General features: G+C 62.8%; 1 protein-coding gene across 3 annotated transcripts; it reads right to left on the minus strand.

Annotated features, from left to right (window-relative positions):
- Nucleotides 1-323: 323 nt before the first annotated feature.
- On the minus strand, nucleotides 324-16,423 carry RNF126 (ring finger protein 126). 3 transcript variants are annotated; one of them, XM_031007818.3, is made up of 9 exons: nucleotides 16,235-16,420; nucleotides 5,987-6,045; nucleotides 5,394-5,457; nucleotides 4,844-5,007; nucleotides 3,391-3,453; nucleotides 2,432-2,501; nucleotides 1,636-1,729; nucleotides 1,126-1,241; nucleotides 324-1,034 (listed from the first exon to the last, which is right to left on the minus strand). In XM_031007818.3, exons 1-9 carry the CDS (start codon nucleotides 16,307-16,309, stop codon nucleotides 885-887), a joined length of 855 nt encoding a protein of 284 aa, XP_030863678.1. In that variant the 5' UTR covers nucleotides 16,310-16,420; the 3' UTR covers nucleotides 324-884. The 3 variants fall into 3 exon arrangements, with proteins under 3 accessions (XP_030863678.1, XP_030863677.1, XP_055226965.1); XM_031007817.3 differs by having other exon boundaries at nucleotides 4,763-5,007; nucleotides 16,235-16,418; XM_055370990.2 differs by having other exon boundaries at nucleotides 324-1,241; nucleotides 4,763-5,007; nucleotides 16,235-16,423.
- Between the last annotated feature and the right edge of the window lie 4,057 nt (nucleotides 16,424-20,480).

The raw sequence follows: 20,480 nt of genomic DNA on the forward strand, positions 1-20,480 counted from the left end.
TCCAGCTTTTCAGAAGGAGCCAGGAACCCGCGTGGCTGAGGTGCGACCGAAGGGTGGGGCAGAGGCGCTGGGCCCTGGCGCTTTAACGCTGGTGTTTCTGGTTTTAAATTTCACAACCCAGTGACACTGCCACCCTGCTACCTCACCAGCAGCCCTCCTGGGCTTAACTTCGGGAGAGCAATCTTGCTAGCGGGCCCTGGGCGCCAAGCCCTGCAGGAGGCGCAGACCCCTGGAGACAGGACCGGACTCTGCAGAGCCCGACCAGCCTCCCAGCTTGGCCTTTTCCTGACGTACGGGCGCAGAAGGAAAGCCACAGCACCGGCTTCTCTTTGTAAGTAGTGTATTTTAAATAGCTTTCAAGATACACATATTTTTTCCTTTAAAAAAGTCTGTTGGAGCAGTTTTGTTCTTGAATTTTGCTGGTCATCCTCATGGTCCCGAGCCCCCCTACTCCGGGTCGTGGAGGCGGCCGAGGGGGAGGCTGGGGGAGCCGCTGAGCCCGTGTTTCAGCGCTGGGGGAGCCGCTGGGCCCCGTCTTCTGCCACAAACCATGCATGGCCGCCACATGAGCTCAAACGTCCGTTTATTTCAAAGCAGTAATAATTTAAAATTATAAAAATCTTTCCACCGCTGAACGTTTAGAGGGTGAGGTTAGACAGAGGACGGGGAGGCTGGGGACGCCCCAGAGGGGACCATACGGCCCACGCCTTCCTGAGCCAGGGGGCCGGTGGGCCGGGCCCGGGTCCTGCCCTGGAACAGGCGGGACCTGCAGCGCTGACCAGCCAAGCGTGGCGCCGCCGGGGCACCCAGTCTGTGGGTGCCGTGTGGCGCTGGCTGAGGGTGGGTGGGAAAGGCCCCGTGCTTTCCAGACGGCCGACGTGGGCTCACGAGTTGCTTGTGGCGTTCTCATTGCTGGGCGAGCTGGAGGAGGAGGACGACGACGAGGAGGAGAAGCTCACCCCAGTGAGGCCAGGGGGGTTCGTGGCCGTGTTCTGTCCCGTGAGGCTTTTTCGGCAGACGGGGCAGCTGTCGTGCTTTGCGGGGACAGAGGCAGGGACGGGAGAAGGGGCAGGTTAGAGGCAGGAGGGCCGCGGTCGGGGGGGGGCGGGTGGGCGGGGCACTCACCTGCTCCAGCCAGGGCACGATGCAGCCGTCGTGGAACAGGTGGTTGCAGGGCAGCTGCCGCACACGCTCACCCAGCGCGTAGTCGTCCTTGCACACAGGGCACTCGAGCCCGGAGCCTGCGGGAGTGTGCGGCTGCGGTCACAGCGGGCGTGGGGGGCCTGCCGAGCCTTCAAGGGCAGGCTACTCCACAGCCTCAGCCGGAGGCCGCCCCTGAGCCCAGCGAGGGGAGAAAAGCCGTGTGTGTGTCCCCCGGGCCGCCAGAGGGGACCTGGACAGAACCCTCTCCTCCCAGCCCACCTTCAGGGAAATGCTCGAGGCCGGGTGTGGTGGCTCACGCCTGTCATCCCAGCACTTTGGGAGGCCGAGGCAGGAGGATCACCTGAGGTCAGGAGTTCGAGACCTGCCTGACCAACATGGAGAAACCCCGTCTCTACTGAAAATACAAGTACGAGCCGGGTGTGGCGGCGGGTGCCTGTAATTCCCGCTACTCGGGAGGCTGAGCTTTCATACCTACGTGCTCCTCAGTGACGGGGACGGTGGGGAGGGCCTGGATTTTCTCTTTATCTGCCGGTGGGGGGCCTGTGTTTTCAAACTGATTGAGGAGCTGAAAGACAAGAGGCGAGAGTGCCGGGAGCTCCTCGGGGGCCCGGCCCGGGGCTCTGAAACGCGAGGCTGCAGGACCTGCAAAAGCACCGAGGCCGCGTTTGTCCTGGGCCCTGGGCCCCTTGGAGCCCGCCCCGGGTCGGAGGTCACTGTGGAGCCCACGCGGCCCCCCCGCTCCTGGGTCCCCTGACGGTGGAATGGGGGAATGGGGGGGGCCGCGCTCCTGGGTCCCCTGACAGCGGAATGGTGGGGGGGCCGCGCTCCTGAGTGCCCTGACGGCGGAATGGGGGGGCCGCGCTCCGGCTGGTGGGCTACTGTGAGGGTCGGGTTCTGCCAGTGACAAAATGCTCCAAGGGCTCCTCAGCAAGGCTGAGACAGGTGGCACTTGGAAGCAGGTCAGGGCGCGACCTCTCGGGAAGAGGGACCGCGTGGCCTCCCGACCATGTGGCTGTGGGCGAGTCCTCCCCGCGGTTTTGCCACAATGTTCCGCATGAACACAGGAGGAACCCCCAAGGTTGCCAAGACTCAGCAATGGCAGGAGGAAGGCCGGAGCTGCCCCCTGTGCCCGCCAGAGCATGGAGGCTGTGCCCGCATCCCCTTTGACCTTTGTGGGGCTTCGTGGGTCCAGGCAGTGGGGCAGCTCCCAGGGGTGGGCAGCCCAGCCCTCCCCCAGCAGGCACTCTGGGCCGTGGCCACGCTGTACCTGTGTGATGATGGCGTCCAGGCCGTTGGCCCCCCAGGCGTAGTCCATGGGGTTTGAGTGCAGGACTCCCCTGGAGGTGGAAGGTGGGGTTCAAGTGGCTGACGGGCAGCTGGGGCAGGTGCATCTACCCACCCCACTCACCAGGGGCCCAGGCTGGGGATGGGGACAGGCACCCCCTCCTACTCACCAGGGGCCCAGGCTGGGGATGGGGACAGGCTCCCCCTCCCACTCACCAGGGGCCCAGGCTGGGGATGGGACAAGCACCCCCTCCTACTCACCAGGGGCCCAGGCTGGGGATGGGACAGGCACCCCCTCCTACTCACCAGGGGCCCAGGTTGGGGATGGGACAGGCACCCCCACCCACTCACCAGGGGCCCAGGCTGGGGATGGGACAGGCACCCCCTCCCACTCACCAGGGGCCCAGGCTGGGGATGGGGACAGGCTCCCCCTCCCACTCACCAGGGGCCCAGGCTTGGGATGGGACAGGCACCCCCACCCACTCACCAGGGGCCCAGGCTGGGGATGGGGACAGGCACCCCCTCCTACTCACCAGGGGCCCAGGCTGGGGATGGGACAGGCTCCCCCTCCCACTCACCAGGGGCCCAGGCTGGGGATGGGACAGGCACCCCCACCCACTCACCAGGGGCCCAGGCTGGGGATGGGACAGGCACCCCCACCCACTCACCAGGGGCCCAGGCTGGGGATGGGGACAGGCTCCCCCACCCACTCACCAGGGGCCCAGGCTGGGGATGGGACAGGCACCCCCTCCTACTCACCAGGGACCCTGGCTGGGGATGGGGACAGGCACCCCCACCCACTCACCAGGGGCCCAGGCTGGGGATGGGGACAGGCACCCCCTCCTACTCACCAGGGACCCTGGCTGGGGATGGGGACAGGCACCCCCACCCACTCACCAGGGGCCCAGGCTGGGGATGGGACAGGCACCCCCACCCACTCACCAGGGGCCCAGGCTGGGGATGGTGGCGGGCGTGATGATGCCGTTGACGAGCTGCTGGATGATCCTGGAAAAGAGAGCGCCAGTCATGGGGTGAGGCCGCCCCACGCACAGGAGAGGCGCCAGGCCTGCCAGGTCCGTGGTGAGCACCAAGGGCAGGGCCAGCATCAGCTTCTAGATTAGCTTCTATTTATTTATTTTACTATGAGCCAGGGTCTCACTCTAATGCCCAGGTAGGAGAGAAGCAGCTTGATCTTGGTTCACTGCAGCCCCAACCTGCTGGGCTTAAGCGATCCTCCCGCCTCAGCCTCCCAAGTAGCTGAGACCACAGAAGAGGTCCACCACTCCCGGCGACTTTTTTTTTTTTTTTTTTTTGAGACAGAGTTTCACTCTTGTTGCCCAGGCTGGAGTACAATGGCACGACCTCGGCTCACTGCAACCTCTGCCTCCCGGGTTCAAGTGATTCTCCTGCCTCAGCCTCCTGAGTAGCTGGGATTACAGGCGCCCGCCACCATGCCTGGCTAATTTTTGTATTCTTAGTAGAGACGGAGTTTCATCATATTGGTCAGGCTGGTCTCAAACTCCTGACCTCGGTGATCTGCCCGCCTCGGCCTCCCAAAGTGCTAGGATTACAGGTGTGAGCCACCTCACCCAGCCTCAGCTACTTTTTAATAATTAGAGATGGGGCCTCCCTACGTTGCTCAGGCTGGTCTTAAACTCCTGTCCTCAAGAGACCCTCCCTCCTCGACCTCCCAGAGAACTGCAAATACAGCACTGAGCCACCGTGCCTAGCAAAATTAGCCACTTTTAAAGATGACATTTCCAGCAGGTGAGACACACAACCATAGAAGCATCAACCGCCAGCAGTGGGGCCCTGCGATGGCTCCCCCAGGCTCTGTTCCACCAGGAGCGGGGCCCAGCGACGGCTCCCCCAGGCTCTGTTCCACCAGGAGCGGGGCCCAGCGACGGCTCCCCCAGGCTCTGTTCCACCAGGAGCGGGGCCCAGCGACGGCTCCCCCAGGCTCTGTTCTACCAGGAGCGGGGCCCTGCGACGGCTCCCCCAGGCTCTGGTCTGGGCCCAAGGCCAGGACAGCGTTTGACGACACGCATGTGGACGGCAGTCTCCAGAGCACGTGGGCCTGGCAGGCGCACTGTGCCCCACTCTGTGGTCAACCCACACACCCTGAACCGGCACACTTCTGTCTCCGAAGGGCCGTGTGGGGAGTCACAGGGGGCTGGAGCGCCTGGCCGGGCGGCCTCTCCAGAGAGCCTATGGATGATGCCACGTTTCCGTGGAACCCGTGCTGGATTCTAAGCGCCAGAACTTCCGACCTCACGGCGTGGGGCCCTCGCGGCCACCCCCGGGGCCCCCTCACCCTTCCAGCGTGGGGACGCCTTCGTGCCGGCCGGTGGCCCGCCGCGTGGTGAGGCGGGCGCGGGGCTGTCGGGCGCCGTACCGGTGCCGGGACGGATGGTCTCTCTCCCGCCGGCTCTCAGGGTCCCTGCCGTCGTCAGCCTGCGCCCCAGGAGGAAACGTGGGGATCTCAAAGCTGTCATCGAAGATGCCGAAAGCAAACTGTCCGTAGCCCTGTGGCAGCGTGAACAGGTGCTGGTCCACGTGCTGGGGAGAGGAGGGGGGCGTGACCTCGGGGGCTCAGGCCCGTGCAGTCTGCTGGGGCGCTAGGGCACAAAGACAAAGGAGAAAGCAAGACGGGCCCTGCTGGGTGCCGGGTGGGAGGGAGACGCAGACAGGGAGGCAGGAATTGGGCAGAGCCTGCCCCGCTGGTGTGAGATGCCTCAACGGAAGTTTCACTTTCATCCAAGAAACCATCAGCCCCAACCAAGCAGCGTGGGCCACCCCGATCCCTGGCCCGGGCCCCTGGAGGGAAACAGTTCCTCCGCCATGGGGGCAGGGAGAGCCCAGGGAGGCGAGGTGGGGACAGGCTGGTGCTCGGGGCCCCGAGCAAGGCCGACACGATCAGGAAGCAGGAGGGGCAGGCGACTCACCTCCAATGGTGGCCGGCTCTGGTCTGTGGGAGCTGTGGAGGGGGCAGAACCATTTTCTGTGCTCCTGGGGAGAGAGTGCGGGTCAGCAGCGCCGGCTACCCCGTGCCCCCATGCGCCAGGCGCTCCCTCCCCTCAAAAGCCCGTGTTGGGAGAGCAGGAATTGTCCTTGGCACTGCTTCCCACCCGCCACCGCCCCAGCATTTGGTGCCGTAACCCGCTGCCTCTTCCCTCGCCAGTAAACCACAGGTTTCTCTGTAAACCGGTGCAGACCCCAACAACCTCCTAAGCGTGAGAATGTGGGTAGGGCCCCCGTGGCCCCTTCCCCGGAGGGCCTGGGTCACCAGATTAGCCGCCGAGGCTGAGGGAGGTGAGCGGCTGCACAGGTTGCCGGCACTCCCCTCTGGCCCCGGCCCGGCCATCACAGAAGAGAACGGCACGCTGCTGTCTGCACAGAGGAAAGTGCTCCCAGAGCCACAGACACCAGGGCCTGACGGCCACACACTCGGCGGGGCGGACGCCAGCACAGCCCACACCCCTACAACAGCTGAGGCCCGGCTGGCTCTTCCAGCCTCTTCAACAGGGGGCTGCATTACCTGGTCTCTTCCGGAAGCTCCTCGATAAAACCAGACTCGCATCTTGGACAGATATAATCCTGCAGGAGAGAACAGGAGGCCGGGTCACGGCGACGCCAGCATCACCTGCAAACCCCCCCAAGGGTGAGGACAGAGGGGCTCCGGACCCAGCGGTCTCTGGCTGGCCAGGCACACGCAGGCCAGGGTGGCTCCCAACCCGTGGGTCCTGGAGGGCGGCCGAGGGGACCTGGCCTCTGCCAGCCACCCGCTGACCCTTTGGTGGCTCCCGGTGATCTGAGCCCCTCCGACCTGCCCCACCGTGACGGGCGTCACCAGCGTCATCAGCGCCTTGGCTGAGCCCCTCCGACCTGCCCCACCGTGACGGGCGTCACCAGCATCATCAGCACCTTGACTGAGCCCCTCCGACCTGGCCCCACCGTGACGGGCGTCACCAGTGCCTGGGCACCTCCTCACACAGGTGGCACCACTCGGAGGGGTGCCCCAATACCCCACAGTGGCATTTCCAGAACGCTCTGGCAGCCCCGCACACAGCCCGTTCCCCTGGCTCGGGGGAGGCCACGTCCACGCTGGCCACACCCCTGCAAGACCCCATCCCCAGGTCCCCCTAGAGCCAAGGACAACGCAAGGCCAACATGGTGATGTCCCAGAGAAGACGTGAGGACCCTGCCCAGGGACAGCCGTGTGTGAGTCCCGAAACCACGTTCACAGTTCCCCAGCACCAGCCTCAAGCCACAGCCGTGCCGAGCAGGACGGATGCCATCCCCTGTGGATCTCACACCGCAACGGGATCCCCAGGGCTGAAGGGCCTGCTGGAGACACTGGCTCACGGGGCGGACTCCTCATGGATGGCTGGGCCCCTGGTGATGGTGGAGCGTGCCGAGCATTCGTGGGGCCTGGGCTGAAACGTGCATGGTGCCTCCCGGCCTCACCAGGGGCTGGGCAGATGCCGACACACACTTCCCGCACAGCCTGCAGAACTGGAAACTGGAAGCTAAATCAACTGCTCTCTATGAACGACCCAGTCTCAAGTGCTCCATCGCAGCAACGTGAAAATGGCCTCACACGGCACGTGTCATCACGCCAGGGGCTCACACAGGGGTCCCAAGACCACCCCCAGGTAACACAGACAAAAACAGGGAGACGAGGCTCCCACCGTGCATGGGGGACTGCTGTGAGGGGGGCCAAGGTGCACCCCAGGCTCTGGGGATGCAGGTTGCACCGGGGCTGTTCAGTCTCCGCAGGGGCAGGGGCTGGGACCTCTCCAGCAAGCAAGATCCCGGCCTCACCCCACTGACTATGGGGAGAAACGGGGGTCTGGCGGGCAGTGCCCAAGGGGAGGGCCGACAGCTGGGCCCCCGCCCACACCACGCCGTGCCTGCCTCACCTGCTCCTGCCACTGAAGGACAGGCTGGGTGGGGGGGGCTAAGGCCAGGGTGAGCAAACGATGCCAGATGCACACGAACCCACCGTGAGGGGAGAGTGAAGAGGCACCATCTACAATACAGAAAAAGTGCTGCCCGGCTCCTGGTGAGGCTGAGAGGCACCACATGCGTTTCAGCCCACGCCCCACGAATTCTCGGCACGCTCCGCCATCACCGGGGGCGCGGTGGCTCAGGCCTGTAATCCTGGCACTTCGGGAGGCCGAGGCGGGCGGATCATCTGAGGTCAGGAGTTGGAGACCAGCCTGGCCAACACGGTGAAACCCCGTCTCTACTAAAAATACAAAAACCAGCCAGGTGTGGTGGCGGGCGCCTGTAATCCCAGCTACTTGGGAGGCTGAGGCAGGAGAATTGCTTGACCCGGGAGGCGGAGGTTGCAGTGAGCTGAGATTGCGCCACTGCACTCCAGCCTGGGCGACAGAGCAAGACTCCGTCTCAAAAAAAAAAAAAAAAAAAAAAATGCTGGCCGGGCGCGGTGTCTCATACCTGTAATCCTGGCACTTTGGGAGGCTGAGGCAGGCGAATCACCTGAGGCCAGGAGTTCGAGACCAGCCTGGACAACATGGAGAAACCCCGTCTCTACTAAAAATACAAATATTAGCCAGGCGTGGTGGCACGTACCTGTAATCCCAGCTACTCAGGAGGCTGAGACAGGAGAATCGCTTGAACCTAGGAGGCGGAGGCTGCAACGAGCCGAGATCATGCCATTGTAACTCCAGCCTGGGCGACAGAGTGAGACTCCGTATCAGGAAAAAAAAAAGTGCTTACAACTCAAAAGAAAGAAAAAAAAAAAAGCCCAGGCCAGGTGCAGCAGCTCACACCTGTGATCCCAGTACTTTGGGAAGCCAAGGTGGGCAGATCATTTGAGGTCAGGAGCTTGAGACCAGCCTAGCCAACATGGCCAAACCCCATTTCTACAAAAAACAAATTAGCTGGGTGTGCTGGGGTGGGTCTGTAGCTCCAGCTACTAGGGAGGGGGAGGAGACAGGCAGGAGCGGGAGGCAGGAGGCAGAATGGCTTGAGTCCAGGAGATCGAGACCGCAGTGAGCTGTGGTCCCACCACTGCGCTAGCCTGGGTGACAGAACCAGACCCTGCCTCTAAAAAAAAAAAAGAAAAAGAGAAACAGACAACGTAACTAAAAACGGGCAAAGTCGGGAGGCTGAGGCAGGAGAACGGCTTGAACCTGGGAGGCAGAGCTTGCAGTGAGCCGAGATCGCGCCACTGCACTCTAGCCTGGGCGACAGAGTGACACTCCATCTCAGAAAAAAAAAGGGGGGGGGAGCAAAGGACCTGTACAGGACATGCCTCCAAAAACACGCGCTGGGCGGCCAGCCCCAGCGAGATGCCACTTCCCAGGGCCAGCCAGGACCAGACGCAAGACCCCGTCAGGCCTGCTGGGAGCCCAGAAGTCCCCCAGATGGAACTACCCCATGACACACGAGCTAGAACTTTCACTCCAGGCACAGACCCCAAAGAAACGAAGACACCTGCCCACCAAATGTTCACATGGCCAGAACTGGCAGGTGAGAGTTCACAGCAGCACAGTTCATCATCATCGTCGGCAGATGCAAACAGCTCCAGTGTCCACCCGCACCTCAGAGCACGACTCAACCATGGAAAGGGGCGAGGCCCAGACCAGGCCACGGCGGGGAGGCGGGGGGGAACGCATCTTGAGGACATCACGTCCAGTGAGAGATGCCAGACACAGAAGACCACGCGGCATGTGATCCCACGTCTATGGAATGTCCAGGACAGGCTGAGCCACAGAGACAGAGAGGGGATGTGTGAGCACCAGGGCCTCGGGGAGGGGATGGGGAGTGACGGCTGGCAGGCCTGAGGTGGGTTTCTTTTTGCAGCTGTGAGAATGCTGTGGAATTACTGTGGTGGTGGTTGCACAACTTTATGAATATACTACAAACGTTTCACCAGGTGAATTGTATGGTGTGTGAAAATACTGAGATAAAGCTATTAAAATAAATGGGCCAGGCGCCTGTGGTCCCAGCTGCTAGGGAGGCTGAGGTGCCAGGATCGCTTGAACCTGGGAGGTGGAGGCTGCAGTGAGCCAAGATTGCAGCAACAGAGTGAGGCAGCATCTCAAAAACAAAAACAAAAGAAAGAAAGAAAGAAAGGGCTGGGCACAGTGGCTCACACCTGTAATCCTAGCACTTTGGGAGGCCAAAGTGGACAGATCACTTGAGGTTAGGAGTTCGAGACCAGCCAACATAGGGAAATACCGTCTCTACTAAAAATACAAAAATTAGCTGGGCACGGTGGTGGGTGTCTGTAATCCCAGCTACTCAGGAGCTGAGGCACGAGAATCGCTTAAACCCGGCAGGCAGAGGTTGCAGTGAGCCGAGATCGTACCACTGCACTCCAGCCTGGGCCAAAGAGTGAGACCCTGTCAGAAAAAGAAAAAGAAAAAGGGAAAGGGGAAGGGGAAGCAGCCAACGACCACCACCGTGGCCCTGAGCTTAGCATGGGAGCAGTGTGGCTCTGCCACAGTGGCCGTGACAACTCTCCCCAGGCGTTGGTTCTTGGGGTGCGTTTGGGGTGTTGGGACTGGGACGCCCCACGTAAACACGCTGAGACTTCACAGTCAAATCTGAACCCCTGGTTTCTGCCGGTGTCGGGTCTATCGGGGCTCCTCTGGGCTCAGGGGTTGCCGCCGTCCGCCCGCCAGCTGACCGGGAGCCTGGGGCTGCTCCATCGCCTGGGTGGGTCTCTGGGAATGGAGGGGTAGCTCAGGGCTCAGGCTCTCCCTGCATGGTGACTCCCCAGGCTAGCACCACCCAGTGGACCTGGAATGGCTGCATTGGCCCCCACTGAGGGCAGGACGTAAGTCAGCTGTGCAGCTGCCCCGACCACCATCTCTCCTGCTGGGTGCATCCACAAGGTCAGGCAGCACCAGAAGGGCCTGAGGGAGAAGCTGTCTCCCTCTGAGGACCCTGGCTTGCCAGCCCCAGCCCCGAATCTCTCCTGGAGAAGCACGAGGCCCTGCACACGCCCACGTGGCCTGGCATAGCACTCGGCCGCTCTGGTCCCCATGTGCCGAGCTCAGCCCCTCTGTGCATCACTGGCTTTTTGTTGGGCTCCCGGGTTCCCGTCTCAGTCCAGGGCACAACGCATGCTCCCGCCACCCGCACTGCCGGCTCACGACAGCCCGACCTGGCCACATACACACTCATCTGCCCCAGCCCTGGCCTCCTCTTGGCCCCCCGCTGTCCTGCCCGCAGCGGCCGTGGGGCCTGGTGCCACAGCACTGTCCAGAACCCTCTCCCTGCAGCACCCACTCCAGCGTCGGGGCCTGTGCACGTCGGCCCTGCTGCTGGAACGCCCACCCCAGGGGGTTCAAAGGTCACCTCTCTGCTCCAAGCCTCTGCCCTGTCACGGAGGACGGCCTGGACACTCACTCATATCTGAAATCCGGCTGCCATCGAGGACGCCAAGGGCTGCGACCCAACTCCTGGGTATTGTCAGGGCTCTGGGCTGTCTCTCAGGCCCCCGGCCAGCCCCTCCAGGGCCACCGAAGGCCGGAACCAAGGCTCTGGTCACGAAGGCAAGTGACAGGTGGGTCCCGGATATCCAGGCTGGAGGCTGAGCCTCTGCTGGCAGACGGTGGGAGGGGCTGGACCTGGGGGTCTCCAGCCGCCCTCCTCCTCCAAGGGCACAGCCGAGACCGCTTGGTCTCCTATTAAATCGGGGCAGCTGCAGGTAGAAACGCCTGGGCAAGGGGGCCTGGTGGAGGAGCCGCCCCACCTTCTCCGGGGGCGGCACGCACTGGGGGCCCCCACAGAGGCCCCATTGGAGCCTCTGGCCCTAGCAGAGGACGGTGAATCCGTTCACCTCTCCCTCAGAGGACAGGTGCAGGAGGTACGATCACCCGGCATCATCACCATAGCAACAGCTGGCCAGGCAGCCAGGGTAGGGGGGACCCTGCCAGTGCCGGGCTCCACCCATGCACCCTTGCAGCGCGATGGCCTCATCCCCAGGTGGGACCTGGCAGGGCAGCAGAGGCCCCTTCATCCACGGGGCCTGCACGGGGCGCATGTCCTGAGGGCCCAGGGCCAGGCGCGTGGAGGGGAGTGGGCTGGCGACCTGCAGGCCCCAGATGACTGACAGTGACCAGGGGCAGGCAGGCCCCTGGTGACAGTGACTCGGCCCCTGTGGGTGGCAGGGCCCTCGGGGAGCTGTGCACATCAGGAGACCCCAGGGAGGGTCATGGTGCAGTGCTCGGCCTCGGTAGGAGCCCCCGTGCTGGCTACTGTTTTCCTAAAGGGTGCCCAAAGCTTCCCGGCTGATCCACAGTGTGTGGGCCCCGCAGCCCCAGAGGCACGGGCACGTGTGGCACCTGCACCCCTTTCTTCCCGCCCTCAGCAGCTGCCACCACATCCCACATTCACACCGTCTGTCCCTGGGCCCTATACACCACGCACTCCCAAGACAAGCTGGATGGACGAGGCGTGAGCGAAGCCACTGCCTCAGCCCAGGCTGGGGCCCCGCCTCACACCCCAGGGCGTGCCTCGGCCCAGGCCCCGAACTGTGCCTTCTCCTTCCCAGGTGGCTTCAGGCACCACCACTAGGGACTGGAACCCCACAGGTGCCCATCCGTGCCGGTGCCAGGGGTGCTACAGCTCGCCCGAGGCTCAGAGGAAGGTCCTCATGGTGGCAGAGTTCTAAGTGGGAGGAAATTCAGCACCGGCATCTGCCCGAGGCAGACCCCAGCGCCAGCCGGCCAGAGAGGGCAGCCGACATCCACAGGTTCCCGGGGTGCTGCGGGGAGCCCGTTCCGGAGAACCCAGCTGTGCAGAGCCGCTCCAGGGTGCTGGCCGGACGCTTGAGAGGCAGGGGCAGGCTGTCACTGTCACGGTATCTGGCACAACCGCAGACACACAGAGCAAGCAGCGGCCAGAGACAGACCCAGGCCGTCTTCTGAAGACTCGGGCCAGGCCACTGCAGGGACCACGAGAAGACAGGGTGGGCTGGGGGGCAGCTGGGGAGACTTCCCGCCCGGCCCCATCGGTGACACTGGCCGCAGCAGCCCTCACTTCCTGGTGGCTACCCGCCCACGCCGGCTCTTCCCCGCCACCCACCGTGGGCGGCAGGGCCCAGCACCCCCACCGTCCTCTCACCACCACTTGGGGACACTGCGGAGGTTGCAGGCGTTCGGGGGTGGGGGGTCGGCAGGCAGAGCTGGGACCACCCTAGGAACCACCCAGAGACGGGGAGGTCAGGGGCAAGGACGGCACCCAGGGCCACCTCCCTGCGCCCGCCTGGTTCCCGGCGGCTCAGTGCCCTCAGCAGCTCCCTGCCCACCGGGCGCTCTCGCCCACACCCTACAGTCACAGCTCCAGTCAGTGCCTCCTCAGCAGGCTCGAGTCTGGGTCTGCGCAGCCGCCTGTGGCCTGAGCTCCAGCTGGCCTGTCTGGTTCCTGCTGCCACACGCCCCACTCTGGCTGACGCTCCCTTTGCTGCTCAGACACCCAGACACCCTCGTCATCGCCTTTTTTTTTTTTTTTTTTTGGAGTCTTGCTCTGTCACCCAGGCTGGAGTGCAGTGGCACGATCTCAGCTCACTGCAACCTCCGCCTTCCAGGTTCAAGCAATTCTCCCGCCTCAGCCTCCTGAGTCACTGGGACTACAGGTGCCCGCCACCACGCCCGGCCAATGTTTTGTATTTTTAGTAGGGATGGGGTTTTACCATGTTGGCCAGGCTGGTCTCGAACTCCTGGCCTCAAGTGATCCGTCCACCTCAGCCTCCCAAAGTGCTGGGACCACAGGCGTGAGCCACCGCGCTCGGCCTCATCACAGCCTTTCATGGGGGCAACTGCCGCCCCTGTGCCGTCGTCGCCTGAGCCCCCGACCGCAAGTGTGGCTCCCCGCTCAGGACACCCTCACGAGTCACCAGGAGAGCGGCCAGGTGCCGGCCACGCTGCACACACGTGCCCACCGGATGCCACGGGGAGCGAATCGCATCAGCAAACCCACTTGGCAGGTGAGGAGACTGAGGCCAAGGCTGCCCAGCAGAGAATGGCCCAGCTGCGCGGGGCCTCAGCCTGATCCCAGAGCCCAGGACGGCAACGGAGGCCCGGAACGGCCCAGCTACCTGGGAGAAGCCCTCGTGGGCAGGCACACAGCCCATGGCAGCCAGTCCCCGCGGGCAGGCACACAGCCCATGGCAGCCAGTCCCCGCTGCGTCAGAGGCAGGCAGGAGCTTCCCGACAGCCAGCCCAGGTGTCTCAGCAGCAGCAGTGCCGCCCCTGACTCAGCCGCCGGGCAAGCTCCCCAGCGGCAGAGATGCCCCGTTTCGAGGGCACTGGTTGTGGCTGGGGACTTTCCCCATTACCAGATTCGGAGCAGCCGTCCCTCCCCAGAACGAATGCCAGGTGTGCCCATTTCCCAGCATAAAAAATTCGTTTTTGAGACAGCGTCTTGCTTGTCACCCAGGCTGGAGTGCACTGGCACCATCACGGCTCACCGCAGCCTCCACCTCCCAGGCTCAAGCGCTCCTCCCACCACCTCAGCCCCCGCCAGTAGCTGGGACTCCAGGAGTGCAACAACACACCCCACTAATTGTTTTAGTCTTCCGTAGAGACAGGGTCCCGCCACGTACAGAGAAGTTCTGACACTGCCATGCTGTCTACAGGCACCTTGTTGCGTCCTGCTCCAAAGGCACAAGCAGGTGCCCTTGGGATCACCCGCGGGGTGGACACGGGCAGGCCCCCGCAGCCCTCTCTGCAGTTATTTGCTCTTAAGGAATCTACCAACGTCCATGATTAAATATTTGTCAATCACTGTTCCATGCTGGCTCCCTGGCCAGCCTGTAAATTCTGTGAGGGCAAAGACCACAGCGGCCTGTCACCACAGAGTTCCTTTCACTACAGGAAGGCCCTCCCCAGGCCCAGTGACAGTCGGAGGAGGTCAGGGTCCTCCGTGTCCAAGGCCACGGGGCGAGAAAGTGGCTCCACCACACCAGGATCCAGTCCTGTGCGGGCTCCAGGAGCAGCTAAATGTGCAGCCGAGTCAAGGCAGTGTCAGCCCCCCACAGCCACCACTCCAGGCTTCCCAGGCCTGTCCCAGGGCTCAAGGAGCTGCAAGGGGCTGCCCTGCAACTCACCCAGGCGGGCGGGCTGTCAGGCAACCAGCCTCTCCTGCCACGGCCAGTGGGGACAGAAAGCCGGAAGAGGCAAGAGCGAGACCCCTGGGAGACAGAGGAGCAAGGCAAGGCTCAGTCTCAGCTCCCCAACCTTCGCCCCACACCCGAGATTTCACTTTATTTGTTCCTCCTGCTGGGGAGGGGAAGCCCTGTGGCTTCAGTAGAGAGGAAACCACACCTCTCTCTCTCCACTCCTGGGCCTGGCCCCGCTCTCCCGCCATGCCCCAACTCTAGCACTCGCTCCTCCTCTGTGACCCAGGGACAGGCGGCTTCTCCTGACTCCCTCCAGCCCCTTCCTGGGTCTCTACTCCCGGGGAACTGCACTGCTTCTGGGGCGCTTGGACTTCTCTTACGGGTCAAAGCGTAGCAACAGCCGGGCGGCTACGCACACAGCACAGTAAATCCTCCATGCCTGCAGCCTCTTCCCCTGGGCACAGGGTGGGGAGTCCAGACCCCTCCACCTCCTGCGGCTGCTCCCCTCAAGCTGGCCAAGCGGCTCCCGACTGAGCCGGCTCTGCCACTTTCCCGCTGAGCCACCACGCGCCTCAGTTTCCCCATCTATAAATATAGCACGGGTGGCTCGACTAAATCACCACTTTGCACGTCAGCCTGGCGAAGGGCAACACGGGTTAAAAATGCAGACCACCGCCGGGCACGGTGGCTCACACCTGTAATCCCAGCGCTTTGGGAGGCTGAGCCAGAAGAATCGCTTGAGCCCAGGAGTTCAAGACCAGCCTGGGCAACACAGGGAGACCCCATTCCTAAAAATAATATTAGAAATGCAGATTGCTGAGCGCATTCCACACCGACTGACTCCGAAACCCTGGAAAAGGGGCCTGGAAATAGCACCTTCAACGAGCGCTGCTCCCACCTCCCCCAAGGTGACATCAGGTCCGCGTGGGAAACACTGCCCTAAACGAGCAGGAAGTAGCACTCGGCACGCCCAGGCCCAGGGTCCTCTTCGGTGAGGGGCGGCTGTAAACACCTCGAGGAAGGGTGGGCTGCGCAGCCAAGCCCCGGGAGGGGAGGAACGCAGGCTCCGCTCACAAAGCCCCGCCGGCGGGCCGCGGTCGGACCCCGGGACAGTGCCTGGAGCGTTCCGGGCCTGGGCCTGCCTCCAAGGCGGCGGCCAGGGCTCCACGAGGCGAGCCTGCAGCGAGGCGCCGGCGCCCCCAACCACGCGCTCGGCGGGGGTCCCCTGGCGTTTTTCTCGGGGTCCGAGCCCCGCCAGGCCCAGCTCCTGCCCCGCGCCGCGCCACCGGGCAATACCCTCTCTCTGCTCGCCGGGCCTCAGTTTCTCCGTTTGCAAAACCAGGCTCACTGGGCTCAGGGATCCCACCTGGGATCCCCGCGGCCTCTCGGGTCGGGAACGCCGCGGATGTGGGGTCACCCGGCCGCGATCCCGCTGCGCCGCTCCGGCCAGGCCCTGCCTCCCGCCCGGGCCTCAGTTTCCCGCATGTGCAGGACGGGGTTCGCGCGCGCACCGCCCGGGCTCCCCGCGGATTCAGCCTGGGCCGGCGCTGCCCCGAGCCTCAGTTTTCCCGTCGTGGTCAGCTCGCGCAAGAGGCGGGCGCAAGCGACCCCCACCCCGGCCCCGGCCTTGCCTCAGGCCTGCGGCACAGACCCTGCCGCCCGCCGCCCCGGCCCGGGCCTCACCGGCAGGCGCGGGACGATCTCCACGGAGCAGCAGTGGCAGAAGTACCGTCCGGGATGCGGCGACGCCTCGGCCATGGCCGCCGCCACCTACTCCGCGCCGCCCGCCCCCCGCGCGGCACCCGCCGCCGGCCGTTTGCTGCTCCCTCGCCGGCCGACGCGCCCGCGCACGCTCACGCACGGCACGCACGGCACGCGGGGCGGAGCGGGGGCGCGGGAGCGACGAAAGCTGCGCACTCGGCGGGCAGTGACCCGGGCGACGGTGGCCGCTGAGAGACAAACTAGGCCCGGCCATTGGGCGGGGCTCCAAGCGGGGGCGGGGCTTCCGGCGGGGGCGGGGCCAAAGCAGGCGGCGGAAGAGACGAGAAGCGGGGCGTGCGCGGGGCGGGGCCGAGGCCCTCCTCCTCTCCCGAAGCTGCCCGGGCCCTCGTGTCCCTCAGTGCTTCCCTACCTCATCGCCGTCTCCCCTCACGGTACTTCAGCGCACTGTCCCCACTGTTCCTGGGGCTCGCCAGGCGCCCTCTCCCCCGCCCCCTGCCCGGTGCAGCGCTCTCCCGACACCCGCGTGGCTTTCTTCCAGGTTTTTGCTCAAATGTCAGCTTACAAGGTCTTCCCTGCTGCCCTCCTGCTCCGTGGCACTGATTCCCTCCCGATGCACTGTCAGGTCAGCTGCGCAGCAAAGGGATATTTGGACCCGCAGCAGCGCCTGACACACAGCAGGCATTCCCTCAGCGCTGCGGAATACAGGCAGACCCGGGGCTCGGGGCGCTGTCTGGGCCTCACTGGGACCCGTGGGGTCAGACAGAGGCTGAGGTCTGTGGGTTGTGGCCTTGTTTCCAAGATGCTCCGCGGGCTGACGGCCCAGGTGCCTCTCGGGTGCGGAGAGGGCAGGAAACCTAACCCCCGCTTCCAAATTTAATCAGTAGAAACGGTATCATCACCCAGCGCAGGCCAGGATCATTTCTGAGGTTAGTTCTGGCCCAATCATGCATGCATTTCTTTTTCTTTTCTTTTCTTTTTTTTTTTTTTGAGACGGAGTCTCACTCTGTCACCCAGGCTGGGGTGCAATGGCCCGATCTCGGCTCACTGCAACCTCCGCCTGCTGAGGGTTCAAGCGATTCTCCCGCCTCAGCCTCTCGAGTAGCTAGGACTAGAGGCACCCGCCACCACACTGGCTAAGTTTTGTATTTTTAGTAGAAACGGGGTTTCACTATATTTGGCCAGGCTGGTCTTGAACTCCCGACCTCGTGATCCGCCCGCCTCGGCCTCCCAAAGTGCTGGGATTACAGGCATGAGCCACCGCGCCCGGCCTCATGCATGTATTTCTTTCTTCACTCAACACTCATTGAGCACCTACTGCATACCAGACCCTATGCTGAATGCACGCAGATACCCCCAGCCCCATGAGATTGGACTGGAGCGTGGGACTCGAGGGTGGCTCTGGCTCTACCTGGGGAAAGAGAGAGAGGGCTTCCGAGGGGTAAGGACATTGGAACCAGGGCTGAGGGATGAATAGGATTTGGTTGGAGTTGGACTTCCTGCAAAATGAGGCATTGGAGCTAGACTGTTGAGGAATTAAGAGTTGGAGCCTGTGCATTTAGGTTTTTCGTTTGTTTGTTTTTTAGAGATGGAGTCTGGCTCTGTTGCCCAGGCTGGAGTGCAATGGCGCAATCTCGGTTCACTGTAACCTCCGTCTCCCGGGTTCAAGTGATTCTCCTGCCTCAGGCTCCCGAGTTGCTGGGATTACAGGCTGGGCACCACCACGCCCGCCTAATTTTTGTATTTTTAGTAAAGACGGGGTTTCACCATGTTGTATTTTTAGTAAAGACGGGGTTTCGCGATGTTGGCCAGACTGGTCTCAAACTCCTGACCTCAGGTGATCCGCCCGCCTCGGCCTGCCATAGTGCTGGGATTACAGGCATGAGCCACCGCGCCTGGCCTGCATTTAGGGTTTTGAATGTCCAGAGGTTGGGAACAGGGCCTTCGGCCTCCTTCCTGTCGTCTTTGCAGCAGCGCGAATCCAGTCATTCCTGCTCTGACCACTAGAGAGCGCACGGGCCCCGTCCCTGGGAATCCAGGAAAACCCGAGGCTGGGGAGGGGCGAGGCTTGCCGGACGCAGCCCCTGCACCAGCCTTCGCGCTCCGCAAGTGCAGGAGGAGCAGCACGCCTGGTTCAAACGACGCCAAACCACGAACTGGCTGTGTGTCCCTAGGCAAGTGGCCTAACCTCTGAGCAGGCGGCAGAACCTGAAGGTTTTCCGTTGGCTCGGAGCAGACATGAGGACCGCTGGCACCTCCTCAGCCCTCCCTGTGCTCTGCTGCCTGCCCCGAGTCGCCTGCCCCGAGTCACCTGCCCCTCGCTGACCCCTCCCCAGCCTCACTGGCCCCCTTGGGTGGGCCAAGCAGGTTCCCACCTCTGGGCCTTGCAAGGCTGTGCCCTTCCCCAAGTCCCCTCTCCTTCCCCTGCTTTTTTTTTTTTTTTTTTTTTTGAGATGGAGTCTCACTCTGTCGCCCAGGCTGGAGTGCAATGGTGCGATCTCAGCTCACTGCAACCTCCACCTCCAGGGGTCAAGCGATTCTCCTGCCTCAGCCTCCCGAGTAGCTGGGATCACAGGCATGCGCCACCACGCCCGGCTAATTTTTGTATTTTTAGTAGAGCTGGGGTTTTGCCATGTTGGCCAGGCTGGTCTCGAACTCCTGACCTCAGGTGATCCGCCCACCTCGGCCTCCCAAAGTGCTGGGATGACAGGCGTGAGCCACCGCGCCCGGCCCTTTCCCCTGGTTTTTAGGAGGCTGCCCCATCCCCTTCCTGGGGGCTCCCCCATCCACCACTGCACCCCACTTCTCAGAGCCCCCTTTCCATCCCCCACAGCCATCCTCACATCTGTGGGTTATTAATGGCGTCTCCCCATATGTGAGGCCAATACCCAGTGCACCAGTAGGTGTTCAGTATATTCCCAAATGCACGAACAGTTGGCGAGTGTCTGCTGTGTGCTGGGCTCAAGCAGGTGCTGGAAACACAGTGGGAATGAGAAGGAACGTAGGGATTTTGTATCAAACTAAGCAGGGCGAGGTGGCTCACGCCTGAGACCAGGAGTTCAAAACCAGCCTGAGCAACATAGTGAGACCCTGTCTCTACAAAAATAGAATTAGGCCGGGGACAGTGGCTCATGCCTGTAATCCCAGCACCTTGAGAGGCTGAGGCGGGAGGATCACTTGAGTCCAGGAGTTGAAGACCAGCCTGGGCTACATGGTGAAACCATGTCTCTACTAAAAATACAAAAATTAGCCAGGTGTGGTGGCGGGCACCTGTGATCCCACCTACTCAGGAGGCTGAGACAGAAGGATCACTTGAGCAGGAGGCAGAGGTTGCAGTGAGCCGAGATCGGACCACTGCACTCCAGCCTGGGCCACAAATGGAGACCCCATCTTTTTTGTTTTGTTGTTTTGTTTTGTTTTGTTTTGTTTTGTTTGAGATGGGTCTCCCTCTGCCGCCCAGGCTGGAGTGCAGTGGCATGATCTGGGCTCACTGCAACTTCTGCCTCCTAGGATCAAGCGATTATCCTGGCTCAGCCTCCCAAGTAGCTGGGATTACAGGCATGCACCACCACGCCCAGCTAATTTTTGTCCTTCTAGTAGAGACAGAGTTTCTCCATGTTAAGTAGGCTGGTCTCCAACTCCTGACCTCAGGTGATCCGCCCACCTCAGCCTCCCAAAGTGCTGGGATCACAGGCGTGAGGCTAATTGTTTTAAATTTTTATTTTGTAGAGATAGGATCTGGCTATGTTGCCCAGTGAACTCCAACTCCTGGGCTCACGGGATCCTCCCACCTTGGCCTCCCAAAGTGCGGGGATCACAGGTGTGAGCCAGAGTGCCCGGCCACCCCTTTATCCCAAACACACCAAAAAGCAGGCTGCTCTTCCCTGAAGGCAGTAGCACACTGATTAAATTGGCCAGTGGGCACCGACACTGCTGCACACAAATGCACACACTCGCACCCTGCCCCAGGCCCCGCCGGCCACCCTGGTTCCACACACAACACCGTTTCTCCCATTTCCTCTCACCAGGGACCTCGACAGGTGTGGGCTTGGTTCCGTGAGCTCTCCTGGCCCCTTTTTCAATTCAGGATCCCGTCCCCGTGAACCCCGGGGGCCTCGGCAAATATGAGCCAAGAGGACTCCTAAAGGAATGACACGGGCCACTCCCTCCGGGGCAGGGAGGTGTGTTGACAGCTCATTCTCACGTCCCA

Source organism: Gorilla gorilla, chromosome 20 (genome assembly GCF_029281585.2).
Source record: "Gorilla gorilla gorilla isolate KB3781 chromosome 20, NHGRI_mGorGor1-v2.1_pri, whole genome shotgun sequence".
In the NCBI taxonomy this organism is placed as follows: Eukaryota; Metazoa; Chordata; class Mammalia; order Primates; family Hominidae; genus Gorilla; species Gorilla gorilla.

Bases quoted from the DNA above. Each gene is read 5' to 3' on its own strand.
- RNF126 (XM_055370990.2), bottom strand. From the start codon at position 16,309: ATGGCCGAGGCGTCGCCGCATCCCGGACGGTACTTCTGCCACTGCTGC. The intron at 6,046-16,234 runs GTGAGGCCCGGG...TCTCTCCTGCAG, and splicing joins AGATCGTCCCGCGCCTGCCG to GATTATATCTGTCCAAGATG. The intron at 3,454-4,762 runs GTGAGGGGGCCC...TCTCTTTTCCAG, and splicing joins GGCGTCCCCACGCTGGAAGG to GATCATCCAGCAGCTCGTCA.